At 40.8% G+C, this 18,679-nt stretch overlaps 1 protein-coding gene across 15 annotated transcripts in view; it reads left to right on the plus strand.

Annotated features, from left to right (window-relative positions):
- Window positions 1–18,679, plus strand: part of tenm2a (teneurin transmembrane protein 2a) — a 202,441-nt gene that overhangs the window by 73,724 nt on the left and 110,038 nt on the right. For 2 of the 15 annotated variants that reach the window (XM_044205107.1, XM_044205109.1), the window contains one exon: window positions 1,056–1,106. The exons of the other annotated variants lie outside the window; for them this stretch is intronic. In XM_044205107.1, coding sequence (XP_044061042.1) covers window positions 1,056–1,106 — 51 coding nt within the window. The remainder of the gene's footprint in view (window positions 1–1,055; window positions 1,107–18,679) is intronic. 15 annotated transcript variants of the gene reach the window in all.

An 18,679-nucleotide genomic window follows, 5' to 3' on the forward strand; every position in this document is an offset into this window, starting at 1 on the left:
CAGTCAGGATCAATAAAGATTGGTTTATGCAACATACTGAACACAGTGCTCATACATGATCACACACTCGCACAAACAAAGTGATGATTAAAAAAAACATTCACAACCCTCATTGTGTATCTCTGACTCAATAAAGACATTGTTGGACTAGAGTTGATATTGAAGTGAAAGTCAATAATACACACACACAAAGACAGACACACACAGGAAGGCAGGTGTGCACGCACACACACACACACAGATGCATAAGAGCAGTGTTTAATAAAAGCCCTGGGATATTGATCACAGTAGATGGATGCTAACTCACATTAAAGGGAGGGAGCCTGGAGTGATAGAGAGAAGAGAAGAAGAAGAGGTAAAAGAGAAACGATGAATAAATGGAAAGGGAGAGATGAGGGAGGGATTTTCACATAAAGCTGACAATGAAGGCATTCAAAAATGTGTTATCGTGTGTCCTTGGTGTGAGCTGGCAGTCGCTGCATCTGCAGTGAGGGCCCACACATACTAAAAGTATTATTATCAGGTAAAAGCAAGTCACAGGAGCAGTGAAATATCTTTGGCGTCGGACTTGTAACTTGCTGACGACTATGCTGCCGCCCTAATAGGGAATTTAATTGGCCATAATGGCCTCTCATGCCATCTACAGACCTGCCAGAAAAAGAGAGAGGAAAGAGAGTGAGAGAAGGCGCACTGAGAGCAAATTGAGAATTCTCCAGCCAATTATGAGTGATCATATTTTTCTCTGCATGGTGCTGAAACTACTTTTGTAGTTTAATGATCAGCGCTTTGCTTCCTAATGAAGACTGGAGGTATCAGACTGAGAGTAAGAATGAGGAAAAAAGGTAGATGAAGAGAGGGCAGAAGGCCGCATTCACTTATTTTTTAACCATAGTTTTACTTTTTTTAAGCATTTCTGTGCTTTTCTTGTCCACTTTCAGTTTTGTTTTGGTTTGTTTTTGCTCTCAAACTCATGCTTTCTTTCTTGATTTGTCATAACCTTTTTTTGTTTCTTTTCTCCTGCTTTTTCTTTCTTTCCTAAATTCCTTCTCCTCTAGCTTACCTAGATGATGAGGAGGATGAGGATCCATTTGGGGACTATGTAATCAGTAAGTCACGTCTGTCTGTAGTCTAAGATTACTCTGCCCACTTTAGGCCTAACTGCTTGTATGTGATTGTGTTTGATGTGTTCTTGTGTACTTTGCTGTATTTGTGAGTGCGTGATTTACTGTTTTGTCTATAAGGTGATGTTTTTATGAAAAAGGCTGTTGCACACAATGTAAAAGCTTCTAACTAGGCTCCAACTGAAAGAGTACAACATTATCCCTGAGTCGGTTGAAAGGCTTGCTCTTTTTGAAAGTATGATTGTACATATTACTGTAATTGTTGTAATATTCATGTCTACAACTGAAACATTACATTGTCTTCAGTCCATTGTTAGAAGTTGTCAGGATGTTGGCGTTAGGTGGAAAATGGGACAGTAAAATAAATTGGCTTCTGTACTCTTGTGTTTCATCTGATAGGCGAGGCCATTGTTCTTTTTCACATGCCTCATCTACATTTACGAGCTCCTTTCATTATGATCTCCTGTTCATTAGCACACATCCAACTGGTTAATCTCTTTGCACTTGATCAGAGAAAATTTCCCAGAGGGTGTTTTTTTTTTCCTCCTCCACTTTTGGAAAGTCAGCCGTATTTACTCGTGTCTCTGAGATTGTTTGTCTCTATGAGCGTGAATTAGTGTTAATGTGTGTGTTATTGGGCTGTGGAGTTTTCATCAGTTTTCATTAGTAGGATCAGAGTGGTAGGAGTGAGTGAGAGTAGAGTGTGTAGTAGAAATGAAGGAAAATAAGCCTGTGTGTATGTTAGGAAGTGAAGTTTGTTTTTTATGCCAGATGGTTAGTTTAATAGGATTTTTTATACACATTGTGTATATGTTAGACTTAATGCTTAAGATCACAACCTTGAAGTGAATAGCAGAGGAAGTAAGACATTCATGCACATGGCAGCATAGAGCTCAGGTGCAGACCGTCCTCCCCAAAAATACGGCCGTATAGGTCATCTGTGCAAGCAGCTTATTATGACCCATATTTACGTTTATTGTTAGGTGGCAACCTCTAGTGGCCGTAGTAATTATGATGGGAGCAAAGGAGAAAGTCAGGTGAGGTAGTATGAAGAGCGACAAAGTCTGCATAAGAAGGACGCTGGGGTGGATGGATGGGTCAAACACAGGACTTTCCCCCAGGAGACTGTTGTTTGTGTCCCGCGTGGAACCAAATGTCAACGCTGACTTATTTTAAGTCCCGTTCGTAATTTAAGTTACATCAGGTGACTAACTGTGACTTACTTTTTTAAACCAAAAACCATGATCTTTTGCTAAACCTAACCAAGTAGTTTTCGTGCCTAAACCACGCGTTTATTGTTACCATGACGACGAAGGTCCGGGTCCAGGTATACCAGTACTTTCCCACGCTCATATATGTCATTTTGGGAGTCATTGTCAAATGACCTCTTCTGTCGTTTAGGTATGAGTGATGTGTTGCGAGGAGATAATGGAGCACAGGTTGTCTGCTTGGGATCATGTAAAGCTTAATCTTCTTGAAGAAATTTTGAACTCAGGTATTACAGCACACAGCGGGAGGGACACACATTAAAAGTAGGTGAACTCACACACACACATATACATTCAGTAGATTATAAAGTGTTACAGATAAATATGCAGCTTGAAAACTGCTTTATTTGTTCTGACCTACACATATACAGTATATGAAAAATGGAGCCTAATGACACTTTTGAGTGAAATTGCTGTTAATATAAATTCAGACGTTTCTCTTCTGATTATTTAATTAGAATACTTATATGAAGCAAAGTTATCACAGCTGATATTTGCTGATGTTAATTTCCCTCTGTGCCTTATTTTATTACTTTTTGTCTGCGGAAACGCGTCAGAATTAGACTTTTTTCTGTGCACAGTCTCCTTGGTTTCTGGTGAGTTAATATTCACAATTTGCTCAGAAATGAAAGTCTTGAAAAATGTTTTACTTACCATACTGCACATATACAGTATGCAATAACTGGGAAGGATAACATCTTGATGCCTTTCTACAGTATTTCCTTAAGCATTTCCTTTAAGAATCAATATAAAGTAATTTTAGATTAAGGTTTTAGATAAAAGAATCCAGAGAAATGATTTTACATAAGACGTGTCACTGACAATGAAACTGACAGTTCATTACTAATACTGATATAGAAGATACAGAATACTAAGTTCATGTTAAGTTTTTAGCTCTTCAGCAGTCTTCAATTTCCAACAAGACCTACCCCGGCTGACACCACAGGGTTTCTAAATTTATTTTCAGTTTTACACAATGAAATATTATTGTCATGTATTGTCATGTAGTTATCTTGTTTAAATGAATTCCAAATTAGAGACAAATATGTACTTCTTCATATAAAGTAACCAACTAACCTGATGCATATTCTTTCAAAATGGCATCATTTACCAAAGTACAGCATATGATACACCAATTACTGAGCTATCAACCAAGTCAAACATTCATACAAAAGTCCAAGTCACATGTCACCTGTCCAAAGAATGATATACAACCCACCAGTGACTGTAGAGGACATCAGGCTACACCATCATCAATCTTCTGAACTGGCAGATTAGTGTTGGTGCTCGATATACAAAAGTGCAAAGAACAGCCATTACTGGTACATCAACTGACCGTTATCAACACATATACTGGTTTCGCCACCAAAATTTTTTAATGTTTTTGACTAACTGAAGTCTGTCCCACCATTTCTATTACCTCTATGTTTGCTTTGGGTTTGCTTGCACAAGTTAAAGCATAAACGTGAGATTGTGCAGGTTTTTTGTTTGTTAGACTCATTAAGAGGATTACATCTGGTTGTGAAATGCCACCTGTATCCTTTCCTTTAGTGCCACCACGAGGTTGACATTTATGGTTAAGTGAAATGGCTCAACAACTATTGGATGGATTGCTATGAAATTTGCTACAGACATTCATCTTCTCCTCAGGATGAATTGTAGCAACGTTGGTGATCCCCTGACTTATCCTTTCCCATATTCCTATCAGCATCAGCTCTACTATGTGTTTAGTGCTAATTATCAAATGTTAGCATGCTAACATGCTAAACCAAGATGGCAGCCATAGTAAGAGTTAACTGCTAAGCATCTAAATTGTCATTGTGAGCCCGTTAGCATGCGGATGTTTGCATTTCGGCCAAAGCACTGTGGCTTAGTACAGCATCACAGAGCCCCTATGTAGACTCGTAGTCTTGTTTAAACATATGGTGATACCATTTACCTACTGATACAAGACAGATGCACGAAAATGAGCTCAGTCTTCAGTTCCATTGGTCGGAAATATACCAGAAAGCTGGCAGCTTGTCAGACAGAATTGAACAGCAATAAAACATCTTAAACCACAACATAGTATTCAAAAGAATGTAACCCTCCACAAAAGAATACAACATTAGTGTGTTTCTGATGCTTCATTCTGCTCTCAGACATCACTGTATCATGTAACTATTTTGTTTGTTGAATAGTTTCATAATACATAGAGAGAGCTCTGAGAGGAGAATCAAGCACCAGCAATACACAAAAGATGTTATAGAACTGATGAATACCGCAACTGGTTGAAATGTTGTCAGACATTTTAGTATTATGAATGAAAAAAACTGTGTGTGGGTATTTTTCTTTGTTTCCAGTACAGTATCTGAAGTTTCACATACATCATTATGTATAAATGATATAGGGCACCTTGAGCTGTAATGGACAACCTTATTGATCTTTAGAAATATTATCTGGAGAAGGAGGATCTGAGTTTTATAATGCTGTTTGGCTTCTGTTTAATATTTTTTGTTTTATAGTATCGAGCTTATATCAAGTGTTTAATAATGTGTAAAACCCATTAAGGGTGAGCAAATTAAATAAATGTATATTAATGAATCAGTGTGTGTTAACCTTTTCATCCCTGCTAATTTTTTAGCATGTCCATCAATACTAACTTTCTTGTCTAAAAAGTTTCCAATTGATGTGATGAAGCAGCCATAAATGGTGGCATCTTGAATTAGAATATTTCACTGAATTTGAAAAGTGATTTATTTAACTTTGAAGCTATTTAAGGAGAAAACTTATGGTTTAAGTGGTTAATATAAGGTCTAAATGCATCACAGCAAATATTTCAGCTGGAGATTTATTTGATCTGCCAGATCTGCCTGTGGTGGAAAGATGCTGAGGTATGTGAAGACATAAAGTTTGCAATCCATGTGTTTTGCATGACAACAAAGCACAGTATGACAGGGGTAACAGTCTGGAGACTGCTGACAGATCACAAACTGTATTTATTGTTTGGAAGTTAGCCGCCATAGTGTCCCGACGAAAATCCTGTGGGACAAGTAGTAAAAAGAGTACGAGCAGTAGAGGGCAATTTTTATGAGAGCAAATCAGAGTGAATAGAGGAGGGAAGCTGTGGGAGACCAGATATCATTCAGAGGTTGTTTTTTGTAATTTTTAGAAGGAACGGTTCCAGCAGCTGTCACTTTATTGTTCCAGCATACAAATAAGAAAGAAATGAGAATCAGTATCATCATTAACAGAGTGGAATCAACAGTGTAGTTAATAAACCTTCATAGTCCCTTTTTTACATATTTTAAAAATAGAACACATCCAGCACATGTTCATCTAAACAAACTCAGCTACCCTTTGCTGCCCTGTTAGCTTTTCCACTGTCTCTACATCAACATGTAGCAGCTGTGCTTGGCGCTCAGCGTTTCCTCCTCCAGCAGAGTGATTATGACAGGCTGATTGGTGTTTTGTTTTCTTGGGGATGAGAAGATCAATGCGGGGCTGATAGCAAGGGCTGGACGGGGAGCGGAGAGAAAGGATAAGAGCGAATGGGGATGAGGCCTTGTCACTTTCAAGTAGGAAATGGGGTTCAAGAGATTTTAGGGGAGGAGAGGATTGAGTTAAAAGCAGATGATAGAAAGAGGATGTGGCTAGGAATGTTGGGGGGGGGGGGTAAAGAAAGCGGGGAGCTAAGGAGAAGGAGCGATTGAGAGGAAGATCCAGATTTAACAGTACAGTAGAAGAGATGGCTGAGAATTAACATTCTGTGACTGTCTGCAAGCACTGGGATAATCTCTGATGTCCTGCAGAGCTCTGTGGGAAGCCCACCACTGCCATGGGGCTGAGGCCTACCACCAGGCCTGTCACTGTGTGTGTATGAGCGTGTGTGTATGTGTATGTGCTCATGTGTAACTCTCAGTCTAGGTGTGGCAGGTGGAATGAGGTGCAGATTCCAGCCCCCCACCATGCAGCGCTCAAAGCAGCTTGATGGATATGCCCCACGGGTGGCGAGAGGCGGGCGTGGCACAGGCGTTTTTCTTCAGTGTCATGATGGCCCTTAGTCCAGAGTTAGTTTATCTCCTACTCTTCACTTTGCCTCTATGATTTGAAAAGGGGAAACATCTGCAATCCAGCATAACAAGTGCACACATTTTTCTTCTCTATGCAGTGAGGTGGAGTCAGTGGATAGCTCCTTACAGAGTTTTAATCCATATTGATTTGTGCTTCATGCTGTCTCATCGAATGGAGTGCAGCGCCGCAGGGCACCACACAGCATGGCGAGGCATGGCATGGCGTTACCTTACAAGTCTCTGTTGGCCAGTGTTTGTTTATGTGTGAAACAGAAAGAGAGAAAGTAGAAACAGTCTAATAGCAAAGTGCCACGCTTTCACTAAGGGACGCAGCCAGGTCTATATAAGCACATATAGCACACATGCTAATGTCACTGTTAGGTTAGGGATTAAAGGGGTACTCCTGCTATTAATGGCCTGTTCAGATATAAAAAGCACGCTCTCTCATGTCTCACACGAGCCCGAAGCTTGCGGGTGTGGTAAGCATTAAGTAGCAAATTCACATAATTAGCTCTGATTGGACAGTTATTTTCTCCCTTTGATGCTATACGGGTGCACAACAAAGTAATGTGTTACCATGCATTGTTTGACTTCTTCAAGTTCTGGTAATTTGTTAATATTAGATGAAATTGAATTGGGAGGCGACAATCGGCCTTTCCCACATTTTGTTTGAAGTGCTTATGCAAAGCGACGTTGGAGTAGGAAACAGCTGTGCTTCCATTTCCTGAAGGAATCAAAACTAGTGTGACTGGTTGGTCATAGGACATTTGCATAAAGTTGGGGACTTTCCGTCAAAGAACTGTCAAAATTGGTGCAGCAGAGGTGGGGATATGCGGAATTTTACTCCCCAGAGGTCAAGCTTAAAAAACTCCAAGTCATTCAGACCCCATGCCCCCAGTTCGTAATATGGGCTTTCTATATTAAAACAGTATCATCCCCAAGCACAAGTCAGGACATCAGGGGTTTTTTCGCAAACTTTGGAGAGCTCCTTCTAGAGCCACCAGAAAACTGTTTTTGAAAGGTTGAATAGTACTCCTCTTAATGTGTAAAATTGGTGGAGTTTGCCTTTATTTTGTACCTCAGAGGACGAAAGAAACTGTAATCACTGTATATAATTTTGCTAGCATTGATCTATCAAACCACTTAGCTTGTCACATACATAACCTCATGTAATGCATTTATTGCATTGCAATTGTGTGCATTCATGAACCTAACCCATTTTCTCAGTCACTGTAGATATACCAAGCAAAGACACAGACCCTGATTGAAACCACACTGTTCAGCAGAAAAAAAGCGGCAGGACTGATGTCAATATTTCTGTTAAAACCGTTTCTTCTCCACTCAATACTTGCTTTAATAGGTTGGCTTTGTTTTGTGGGGAGTCAAATGGGAGGAAAGAGAATAGATGAATAAATCTATATCAGAGTCTCTAACCTCTGATTGTGCAAGTCCCCTTGTTTTGCCACTTAATACCCAGAGTTGGCTAATCATCAGACAAGTATCTGACTTTATCTTCCATCTCCATAACTGAGCATGGAGACAGCCTGGCATCTCAGCTGGTCCCAAATCTCCCTTTCTGAACCCTTTCCATGGCTAAGCCAGATATCAGTTGTACAGGCAATGGAGCTCAAGCCCAGGAAACAGAGGAATACAACTTTTTGGATCAGCTGTTTTGGTTTTACCATTTGCCTACTGTCTTGACTTTGCAAATAGGCGCATAAGAAGTGTTTCAGTCTGTCGTCACTCCTATCTCTCTCCAGGGTGTTGCACTGAAAGGTTAGTCCACTTTATGCAATAACATAAACTCTCCCACCAGTTACAATCAATAGTACGGCCCGGTCACCTTTATACCTAATCAATGGGTCAGCCTAGAATACCCCAGCCTCTGTCCCCAGTGGTCCCTTTGCAAAGTCATAACTACTTATTTTAGGGCAGACAGCAGCAAGTTACTGTAATCAACAACAATGCATACAGTCCCAAGCTGATCTCTGAGATCAGTTGCAGGGCCAATCAAGCTATATTAAAAGATTAGTAGATGGTTCAGACCATCAGGCAAATATGCCCCATCACTGAAATATTGTAACCTGTACCTTAATGCACACAATTGCAAGTGTGTGAACTATGGAGTGACACAATCAAATCAAGAGGAAGTTAGCCAAAGCAACCAGAGCTGCTTTGGACTAAAACAAACGTTGGCTTTGTATCCAACAGTATTTCAGCAACATTTTGAAGGATTACCACACCACTAAAATGCTGCTGTTGGTTAAAAACTCATGCTGGGTATAAAGAATCCTGGTCAATCCTTTCTGCCACAACACTTCCACACTGACACTCCTCCATTCAGAGATATTCAGGATACTATACAAAATGTTAGGGTTTGACTAAGATGGGGTTTGCCATTATTTTTAACTGATATTAAATATCTTTAAATGTTACTGAAGTCAATCCAACAAATTAATAAATCACTAATTAACGCTAAAATCTTGTCCATCAGAGCACCGCTAATTGTAAAAGCCTTGATATCCTCAACATGCTGCTCTAAAATCAAATAAACATTGAAATTATCTGGACACTAAAGTGGCCAATATGTGGCTAATAAATCAGTCTAATCACACTGGTCAGTTTTGATGATATTGACACTTTCTGTCTTTCTGCCACAGTCCACAAGTAACTTCTCACTGCATACCTCAGCACTGGACTAAAATCAGAACCATCCACCCAGATCATTATCAGTATGCTCCAGTCACCTCTGGGCATAATTAATGCAGCCCAGCCCTCTGAACCTATTGAAAATGAATTGACCAATCGCAGATCGGTAGACAGCTATTGCCTCTCTATTTCTATCCAAAGACAGAGGAGACATGGCACTGCTAAGTATAACACTGTAGGCAACAAAGCACTGGGAAATTTGCAAAAAGAAACACTGTGAAATTCTCACAGCATGTCTTTATCTATTCAGTGTAATCTAATTTTCAGTGTCAAGTCCTTTTGTCACAAGTCTACATATTGATTTTACTTACTTTTGATTCTATGCCCCCTCACTTTCTTCTTTTGCTCCTTCCATCTCTCAAGCCTATCGCGGGGTGAACAGCATTGTGAAGTCCCTCTTCAATGTAGCCGACCTGAGGTGCTGAGATTACTCCAGTAGCATCACTTATTTGTCTGCTGCCACAGGACATTTCCAGCGGCTGGCTACTGTTTGCTTTCTTACCATATTTTATTCTGTTATTTCCTCTAAAATTCTTTCCCCCTCACTTTTCAACCATTCATTCTCACAGTGTGTGTGTTTGTGTATGTTCTCGTGAGCTGTGAGGAGGCAGAAAAGCTATATCTGTCCCTATCAGAGTGAAAATGTCATAAAAGCGTGCAAAAGAAAGATCTGTGTGTCTTTGCTCTGTAGATTCACCTGATCTTTCAGCCTTTTGCTCTGCCAATATCTCAGTATGGTTTTTTGTGTGCTCATGCTACTACCTCAATCACTGTTTTTGTTTTGTTTGTTTCACTGTTTTTTTTTTTGCCTAAGTTTGCATAGGCATGCCTGTCTGCGAGTGTGAGTTAAAGACAAGTATTTGACTTTTCTAACAGATTTCATTTCTGCGTTTCTTCTCCATTCTCTCTTTCATTGCTTTTTCCGCCTGTCTTTCAGTTCTTCACACATCTGCTGGATCTTTTCATTTTTTTTCCACCTAACTAAAATTCGTCATGGAAGCATCCCATGGCCTTATGAGGCCAAATATAGAAAGCAGCATCTTTCATTTGCTCTTTCAGTTCATTTTCTCTTTTATTTTTGTATTTTCAGTGTGTTTATTTTGTACTTATTATTTTACTTGGACAAAGTTGCAGTTACAGATGAAAACAGGAGTAGCGTGTGTGTAACATCAGTCATGCTGGAATAGGCTTTGGAGTATTCTGGCACACACAGTGTTGCACACAACCTATACATGCACAAACAGAAATATTCACATGCATGTGCACAGAACCACACATACATCAGTTAACAATTAGCCCTAAGTATGCTTGACTCTGTATGTTAAGGACCCATCCAAAGCTTGCTGGTGTGGGATGAGAGGTATGAAAAGTGAGAGATTACTCACCCTTTCCAATACGCCCACATGCATACATACACACATCCACACTCACCTCTCTCCCTCATCTCTCGCAATGTCTCTGTCATGTGATTAAAAACAAAATCCTATTCTGCGTTCACAGGCCCACACGTTTACACTGTGACACAGTGAGATGCATGTTATGAGTCTAACTAGCTCTGTAGCAGTGTCACATAGCCAAGTCCCTACCTAATCAGACCACTTACACACACACACACGCGCGCACACTTTGCGGAGGCCATGTGTTGGGATGGTGATAGAGGGTTGGCAGTTGGCAGACAGACAGCCGACGCTGTTCTTCGACATCAAACGTCTCAGAGCAGAATCTCACTTTCATGCCTCTCTCTCTCTCTCTCTCTCTCTCTCTCTCTCTCTCTCTGTCACACACACGTACACACCGTCACACACGCACACACAAACACAACAACGCACATTTCCTCTGATCTTGCTGCCAAAACTCAAAGGCTTGGAAGGACTAACACACACGCACACAGGAGCAGGCACATACACACCGACATACACCCAGGCACTAAAAAGTGAATTAAATTTCGTCAGCCATTGTTGAAACCTACTCTGTGAGATGTAAATACAAGTTTCATGTGTGGCTTGAAAATGATTCAGAATATTTTTCCCCTTAATACTAGTTCCAGTCAAGCGTCATGATCTTATCTACAGCCACAGACACTCACAAACAGAAGCAGAAACAGACACACATGCAGTAAGCATACATTGTGTAAATAATACATATATTACAGGAAATTAAATCAAAGCAGCTCTTGTGTAATATGTACAGATGGGTGCAATTAAAGGAAAAACCTGAATAAATGCTTAACAAATGGGCAAAATAACCAATTCAGATGCATCCATACAGGGCACGAGGAGTCACTAAATGGTATAATGAATATACAAGTGATCACATGCTGTGGGCTTCACAGTCTCTAGATCTCAACCCAAGTGAACACTTGTGGCAGATTTTTTATCAGCACAGCACTGATCAGAACCAAATGAAGGAATATCATGGTGTTCACATGATCATGGTGTTCACATCATGACCACCATCATTCACGACATGAGGTCTAGGTGCAATCTCTACTAATAATGCCCATAATCAGTTCTTCATGCTCTCTTTGTGACACCAGAGAAGATAAATAAACACACAAAGTGCAGTATATCTCTATGATCAGCAATTGATTTCCTCACATGGCTCCAAATAATGTTGATGCATGATGCAGGATGACAGTCACCGCAACTGTCCAATAAATGAGTTACCTGCCAGTTCATATAACCATGTTTACACCTCTTGGTTTGTTTGTAATAAGTCAGTGTAACCACAAAACTGACCAGAGCTACTGTAACAGTCTATCATTCAGAACTGTGAAAGCTTTGAGCTAAAGACCCTTTATCTTGGGGGGGGGGGTTTCTCACCCATCTGAACATAAAGTACCCCTGTATGGCTATTTCAATCAAGATTTACCAGTCAATAAATCTAAAGTTTTGTTGACTAATCAAATTAGACTTTGGTATCAACTCAATTAGAGAGAAAACAGCAAAAAAGAATTGAGAGTGATGTATACGTCTTGATTAAACCTTTGCTTAGCACCACTGAATAATGTATAGGTCTCTTCATGATGGATGAATGCTAACAGACAGTGATAGAGTGTGGACTCAGACAACAGACAAGATGGAGAGATATCACATAGATATGATTGATAAGATGAATAAAATGATTCATCGACTCATCTTGACCCAGCAGGAGCTGCAAATTGAGCCATGGGTGGCGAGCCGGCGAAGGTGAAATTGACTTCGTGTGTCTTTAGAAAGTTTAGAGGAGGACTTGATTCTCGTTAAATAAATCTAAGGTGAGGTGAACCTGTGCACGATGCATTTGTGTTTATTGAGCTTCACGACATCTGAATCATCACATGGGAGCAAGCTTTAGCCACTTGTACATACATACTACGTACTTTACAAACACAAACTGCCTTCACCTTGACAGTAGGCTGACTTAAGATGTAATATTGATTCAAAGAGTAGCTGCACTCTGCGTTTGTGTGTGTATGTGTGGTGTGTGTGTGGGTCGAGGAATGGGCCATGTTTATTTGAGGCTGTTTGTGTGCTTCTTTTTATGCATGTACGCGCGTGTTAGTAACCGGCCTCTCCTCGTGGATAAAGTTGGTCGGCCCCTCTGCCCTTCAAAGTCATTTGGAATTCATCTGCAAGCCTGACCCTGACAGCTGTTTGTTTTTCCTCTCCGGAGAGAGGAAGAGGAATGGAGGGATGGGGGTTGTATGGTTAATGAGTGAGAATGTGATAGATATCGGAGAGGACAGAAAAAGAATCGAAGTGAGACTTGGACGAAAACCTGGGCAAAGCAGTGGAGGACTGTTTCCATTCCCTCTTGAGTGGTCCCAATGCTGTTTGGCTTGTTGAGCATTTGAGACACACAGGACAATAAGTGGTGCTCTGAACGGCTTCCATTAGTATCCCTCATAGACCACTAGTTTGAATGTGTTGAATCTGTGTAGCAGCATGAATGCAAAGCAGGGCGAGGCAGCTGAGCTAAAAGGACATGAGGTTCTGTAAGCAATCCCTTGGTGTAAATATAGGTTTTTCATAAAAAGTCAAAGTGTGTCATCTGAGATCAGCGCAGTAAAAAATGTTGAAGCCTCTACAGCTGAGTGTGATGAAGAGGAAACCCAGTGGGATGGAGAGGTTTTGTCTTTTGTCTGTGTCAGGTGTAGGTGTAAGCGGATGAGTAAATGGACACAGAGGAGGAAGAGGAGGAAGGAAGGATGCTGGGAGATGATGTCTAGAAAACAGCGGAGAACAACAGCACCAAGAGGGGAAGAGGAAGAGTGGGGGGAGTCATAGGTGAAAGGAGAGTGGGAGAAGGGAATGAGAGGGAGAGGAGACTCATGATTGGATGAATGGGCAGAGAGCGAGGAGAGGTAATGGGAGAGGTGTTATCCTATTTTTACACTTCTCCGTCTGGGAGCCCCTATTCTCTTGATCCATCCATCACAATGACAGAAACCCCCAAACACACCTGTTTTCCCCTTTTCCTCTCCTCTTCTTTTCTCTACCTCTCTATTCTTATGATCATTATATTCCTCTCTTCTAGATTTCTTTTTTTTATTTAGAAATTTCAAGGTGGTCTACTGTAAATGAATTAATTGTGCAAGCCTCTTGCATAGAATTTGCTTATTGACTAACAATGACTATTTGAAGCATGCACAATTCACTCAGATGATGAGCTCACACACACACACACACACACACACACTCAAGATTTACATTGCTCCCCCTTCATGGCTGATTCCTCTCACAAGTTCTGTGGTCTTCCTTGTGTTGTCACAAGCAATTAATTTGGCCATAGCTTGTGTGTATTGATCTGTGAGGCATAGGCACTGTAATCTATTCAGTCTGGTAAAGAGGTAGCATTCATGCCAGGTGAAGAGCCAGCAAAGAACACACACACAATTTCCAGTTGGAAATCAATCCATTGCTTCCTGGAAAATACATGCATGCTTTCTTACAGGATCTTAGCTAATTACTGTGTGTTTGTGCATTATTTCCTGTTTTGTTCTCAAAAACGGGGGGAAAAAAAGAGAAATTATTGACTATAATGTTTGTTTAGCGATGAACACCAAAACTTTTCCTTGAGCTCAGAATTTAAGAATTTATGTGTGTGCTTTGGTGTCACACAGGAATACACACAAGCTTTGTATTTGTTTGTACTGTGCTGTTTACTTACCCATGACAGGTTTGTTGCAGCACTGCTTGTGTGTATGCTCTTTGTTGGAGTCTGATTAAATTCCCCATAGAGGGATTCATCATCTTTATCGGGCAGAAAAGAGAAAATTACAAGCCCATCAATCCTTGTGTTTGATCTAGCTCTCCCCTTTTGCTTCTGTGTCTTTTGCCTTCTCTATTCTATGTATCCAGGCTTTTATGTACCTGGTTCTCCTCAGGCCCACCATGTCTGTAATGTTGGGAGGTCATTTGTCTCTATGTTAGAGCTGTCCTGTTGCCCCGCTTCTCCTATCTGGCTCCTCCAAACCCTCTCTGCTCCTCATCATCATCCAGATATGTGAGCGTCTGAGATTTGGTGGGCTGGTGTCTTTTGTATTTGTGTTTTTCTTTTCTCTTTTCATTAGGGGCATTTACATTCATGTATGTCTCTATTGGCCCTGTCTGACTACACCCATCTTTTATTGTTATTTTGTGAATACCACTGCATGTTTAGCATCTGGAAAAAGTGCCACGCTGAGCCCAGGAGGAAAGTTTAGCACTCCACCTGAAGGAAACCAGATGGGTGCTATTTATCACAAAACAAGAAGTTAAAGCCAACATTTTGTAACAATAATTAGAGCTGCAAAATCAATGCTGTATCACACACAGCTTGACTGTGGTCAGGAGTTTAAGGCACTTTCAACAGCTTCTCTATAGTTGTGGCACCTCCACCTGTTTGCCAATCATAATGAAAAAGGTAGGGAAATGCTGCTTGACAGGATTAACTAAGAGTAAGAAAAGCAGCCGCAGGTACCAATATTTAACTTTAGATATGGAAAAGGAGAAAAAGAAACTCACTGTTAGACCTCTTATGATCAAACTGTTTTAAAAACTCTAATAACAGAAATCCAAAGAGTTATTTGAAATTTGCTGTGTAAAACGTACAGTCAACCCAAATCCCAGATATAGATCATTAAGAAAATCCATTGTATTAAACCATGTTTTACAGCTGGAGTCTCTGAGACGCCAAAGAGAAACATGTCATCAGTTCAAAATCATGTTTGTAAGCAATTCTCATAAAATTAGAAAAAGTAATTAAATTATCAAGCTCATAAAACAATGCTAAGTAAGTTTATTGACCTTTAAGAGAAGGCAAACAGAATTAGACAGTCTTCCACATAGAAATCGATCCTGATAATTTGTTGTTAAGCGATCCTCAACATATTACTGTTTTTATCCTAATTAAGTCAAAACAGTCATATTCAATAAATAGTTTTTGTTTGTTTTCATTATTATTATTAGATCAAATATATTTCCAGATTAAATTTTTTATGTGTATTTATAGCACTGGTTACCAAACTGATGAAACAAATGATTTGTGGGCAAATAAACCTGTCAGTCAATCGGTTGATTTGTGTGCACATGTGTCTGGGTGCACTTCTCTGACCTGCTCTTGACAATGTTCTTTGTTAAAAAGGACATTTGAGTAGTCTCGGTTATTGTAAAGGTCAAGACGTGAGGTTCCCCGCTGAGGAGAAATTGTGGAACCAGGGCGGCACTCAACACTTTCCACTGTGGGTCAATAACCTTCTCGCACTGCTCTTTTATTTCACCAAATCCCTTCGTTTGGCATCTCATGAAACATAACCCATCTGTGTGTGTCTGTGCTGTTCGCTCAAGTCAAACAGTCAAATGAGCGTGGAGATGAAGGCTATTTGACGTGGCTGTGCTTGGATGTGTGTCTGCGGTGCAGGGATCAAATAGCTTATTTGAATTTGTGAGCTCCACAAAAATAAAAGGAAGCACTCAACCTCCCTACACCCCCAAAATCCAGCCTCAATCCTCCTTTTTGCTTTTTAAATCAGGTTTTAAACACCCTCCACTGCTTCTTCCATCCATCCATCTATCTTTCCTCTTAATACTCAGGATTTCAATGATTTCAGTGGCGTACAGAGTAGATATTATACCTACAATGAGTTGCTTGGAATTTGTAGCTATACCAGAAGCTCTTAACATACGGTATATCAACACAAATTCTATCTCAAACAACACCAATATTGTTTTTGCCATACTGAGCAAAGGATTTTTCTCTTGTGTTGTCACATCAGCTACAGTATAATGCATGTGTAGCTAGCTTTGTTTTCCACTGTAGTTAAATCCAACAGTGTGAAAAGCCTCCAAAGTCACTTTTGAAAAGGAAAACATCTGCTAAATGGTCACAGCTCGCTCTCAGAACCATAGCTGAACCAGGCTTTACCTGGTGTGTGCCTCAGCGTGTATGTGTGTGCCTGCGCCTGTATGTGTGTGTGTGTTTGGCAGTGCAGAAACTCTGGCTAACCCCCTCTGTGCTTCCCAATGTCCTGTCTCTGAAGAGCTATGACCATTAAGCAGCTGTTCACTTCTAAAGCCACAGAAAAAATGAGAGAGCTGCGAGAATGCAAATGAGTCTCGGTATGCGCCAAAACTTCCCCAGAGGGACACACTGTTAGGTCAGAGACACACAGAAACACATACAGTAAGACTACATGCGCTGGCACATACACACATGCAGTTGCACGTATGCGCACACGTGCAGCTAGGTTAGACTCCCTATTATGTAGTGTGAGGATTCTCTTGAGTATCAAATGATTTTGCTGTAACTACATTTCTCTTGGAACTGGAAAGCAGAGGCTTTAGAGTCCAATACATCTGATTAAACAGACTCCAGGTACAGACTTCTACTGTAACTACCTGTCTCAAGCAACACTTCCTATTTGTGTTACAGTTTGATATAGTGCCTCTCTTTTACACTGTAATTGTTTGGTACACAGTCTATTAGGATGTGAATGGTATTACAAAGAAGGGGAGTATCACGCTGTGCACCAAAACAAGGACATTATTCTAAGGACACTTCAAATTTGTTCATAAAGCGGCTCCTTTGTGTAGCTGTCCATGGTGCTGAAACAAGTCTTGAAGGTGAGGGGAGGACAGAGAGTTGGGAGGGGGGGGGTGTTCTTTGTCACAAACAGCAAGCAAAGCACACGCTCTGTTGATCTCCACTGGCTTAAATTAATCGTCTGCTGAATGAGTGTAAAAATGTCGACAAACGACTGAAAATGTCGACAAAGAAACAACAAAAATGGGCTTGGAGGTTTTTGTTAAAAGCACATTTGCAGCTCAGTTGTGGTGATGTGCATTACTCCGATGCTTCCCTCTTTTTCCCTGAGATGTGATTAGTGTATAGCAGAGTCAGCCTCTGGGTAATGAGAATATATGGTGAAAGGTATAAAGCACTTGACGTTATTTTTTTCTGTGCCCTAGTTTTATTTATACTCAGACTTACAGCAGGCCGACACTAGTCATTCTTTGCCCCGTAGAGGAAAGAAATTTGTGATAATTTTGTATTTGTGCACATGGATGTTGGCCTCTGTGTGTACAGGTGTGTGCTCGTGTACTCCTTGTGCTCCCTCCTTAATAAGAGCTTAACCTTATTAATCACATTAGCTGAGGGTGGCTCTGGCGAGACTCACACATGCTTGCGCAGACACACAGACACACTCTCAGACATGCGCACACAGGCAGAGGCATGTCAATCTGTCATTAGTTAATAGCTCATTAGCACAAGGTGATTAATTACTCTGGCAGGGTGTGGGCCTGACAAGGATGGGGGGGGGGGGAGGGTCATGGCGACAACAAGGCTTTTCGCTGAGGGAACAGAGCCAGAGTCGAGGAGGGGAAGTGGTGAAAAAAACGGTAACCTCTGCTCGCTTCTCGTAGAACGGGTTCACCACTATCGATTCTGGATTCTGAAGCCTACTGCAAGGGCCATTCAAGCATGTGTGTGTGTGTGTGTGTGTGTGTGTGTGTGCATACTGTAAGCCTTCTCCTGGAGGTGTTTTGCTGGGCTATGTTTTTGCCTGTGTCTCACGGGTATCAGCTGTAAAGGTTAACTAGTCTTTTCTTAAGCTTTCAGCCTCATGACAAATGACCATGTTCAACCCATGGGGGTACCTTATAGCACACCTTCTCTCTCCATCTATTCCCCTACCTCCCTCTCTTTGCACTCTCTCTCGCTCCCCTTCACCCACTCTCCCTTGGCGTTTCAGTTCAGGAGGCAGGTAGAAGGAGGAGAAACAGGAGGAGGTAGGTGGATGGGAACAGGCAAAAGGGGCAAAATAACAAAAACTGTCACTGAGGGAAGAAAGGAATTGTGACACACTGAAAAAAATTTAAAAGTACCAAATAACATTCTAGGAGTATATAAATTGACAACTTGCAATTCAAACTGCCTAGTTTAAGTTTTAGAAACCCAACATTAACCTAAGAGTGTAATGGTGAGATAAAGAAAAAGGGGGAGAGATTGAGTAAATCTGCTTAATAGGCCTAATAAGCAGAGGTTATTTACTTCTTTACTTCTCATA

Source organism: Siniperca chuatsi, linkage group LG8 (assembly GCF_020085105.1).
Source record: "Siniperca chuatsi isolate FFG_IHB_CAS linkage group LG8, ASM2008510v1, whole genome shotgun sequence".
In the NCBI taxonomy this organism is placed as follows: Eukaryota; Metazoa; Chordata; class Actinopteri; order Centrarchiformes; family Sinipercidae; genus Siniperca; species Siniperca chuatsi.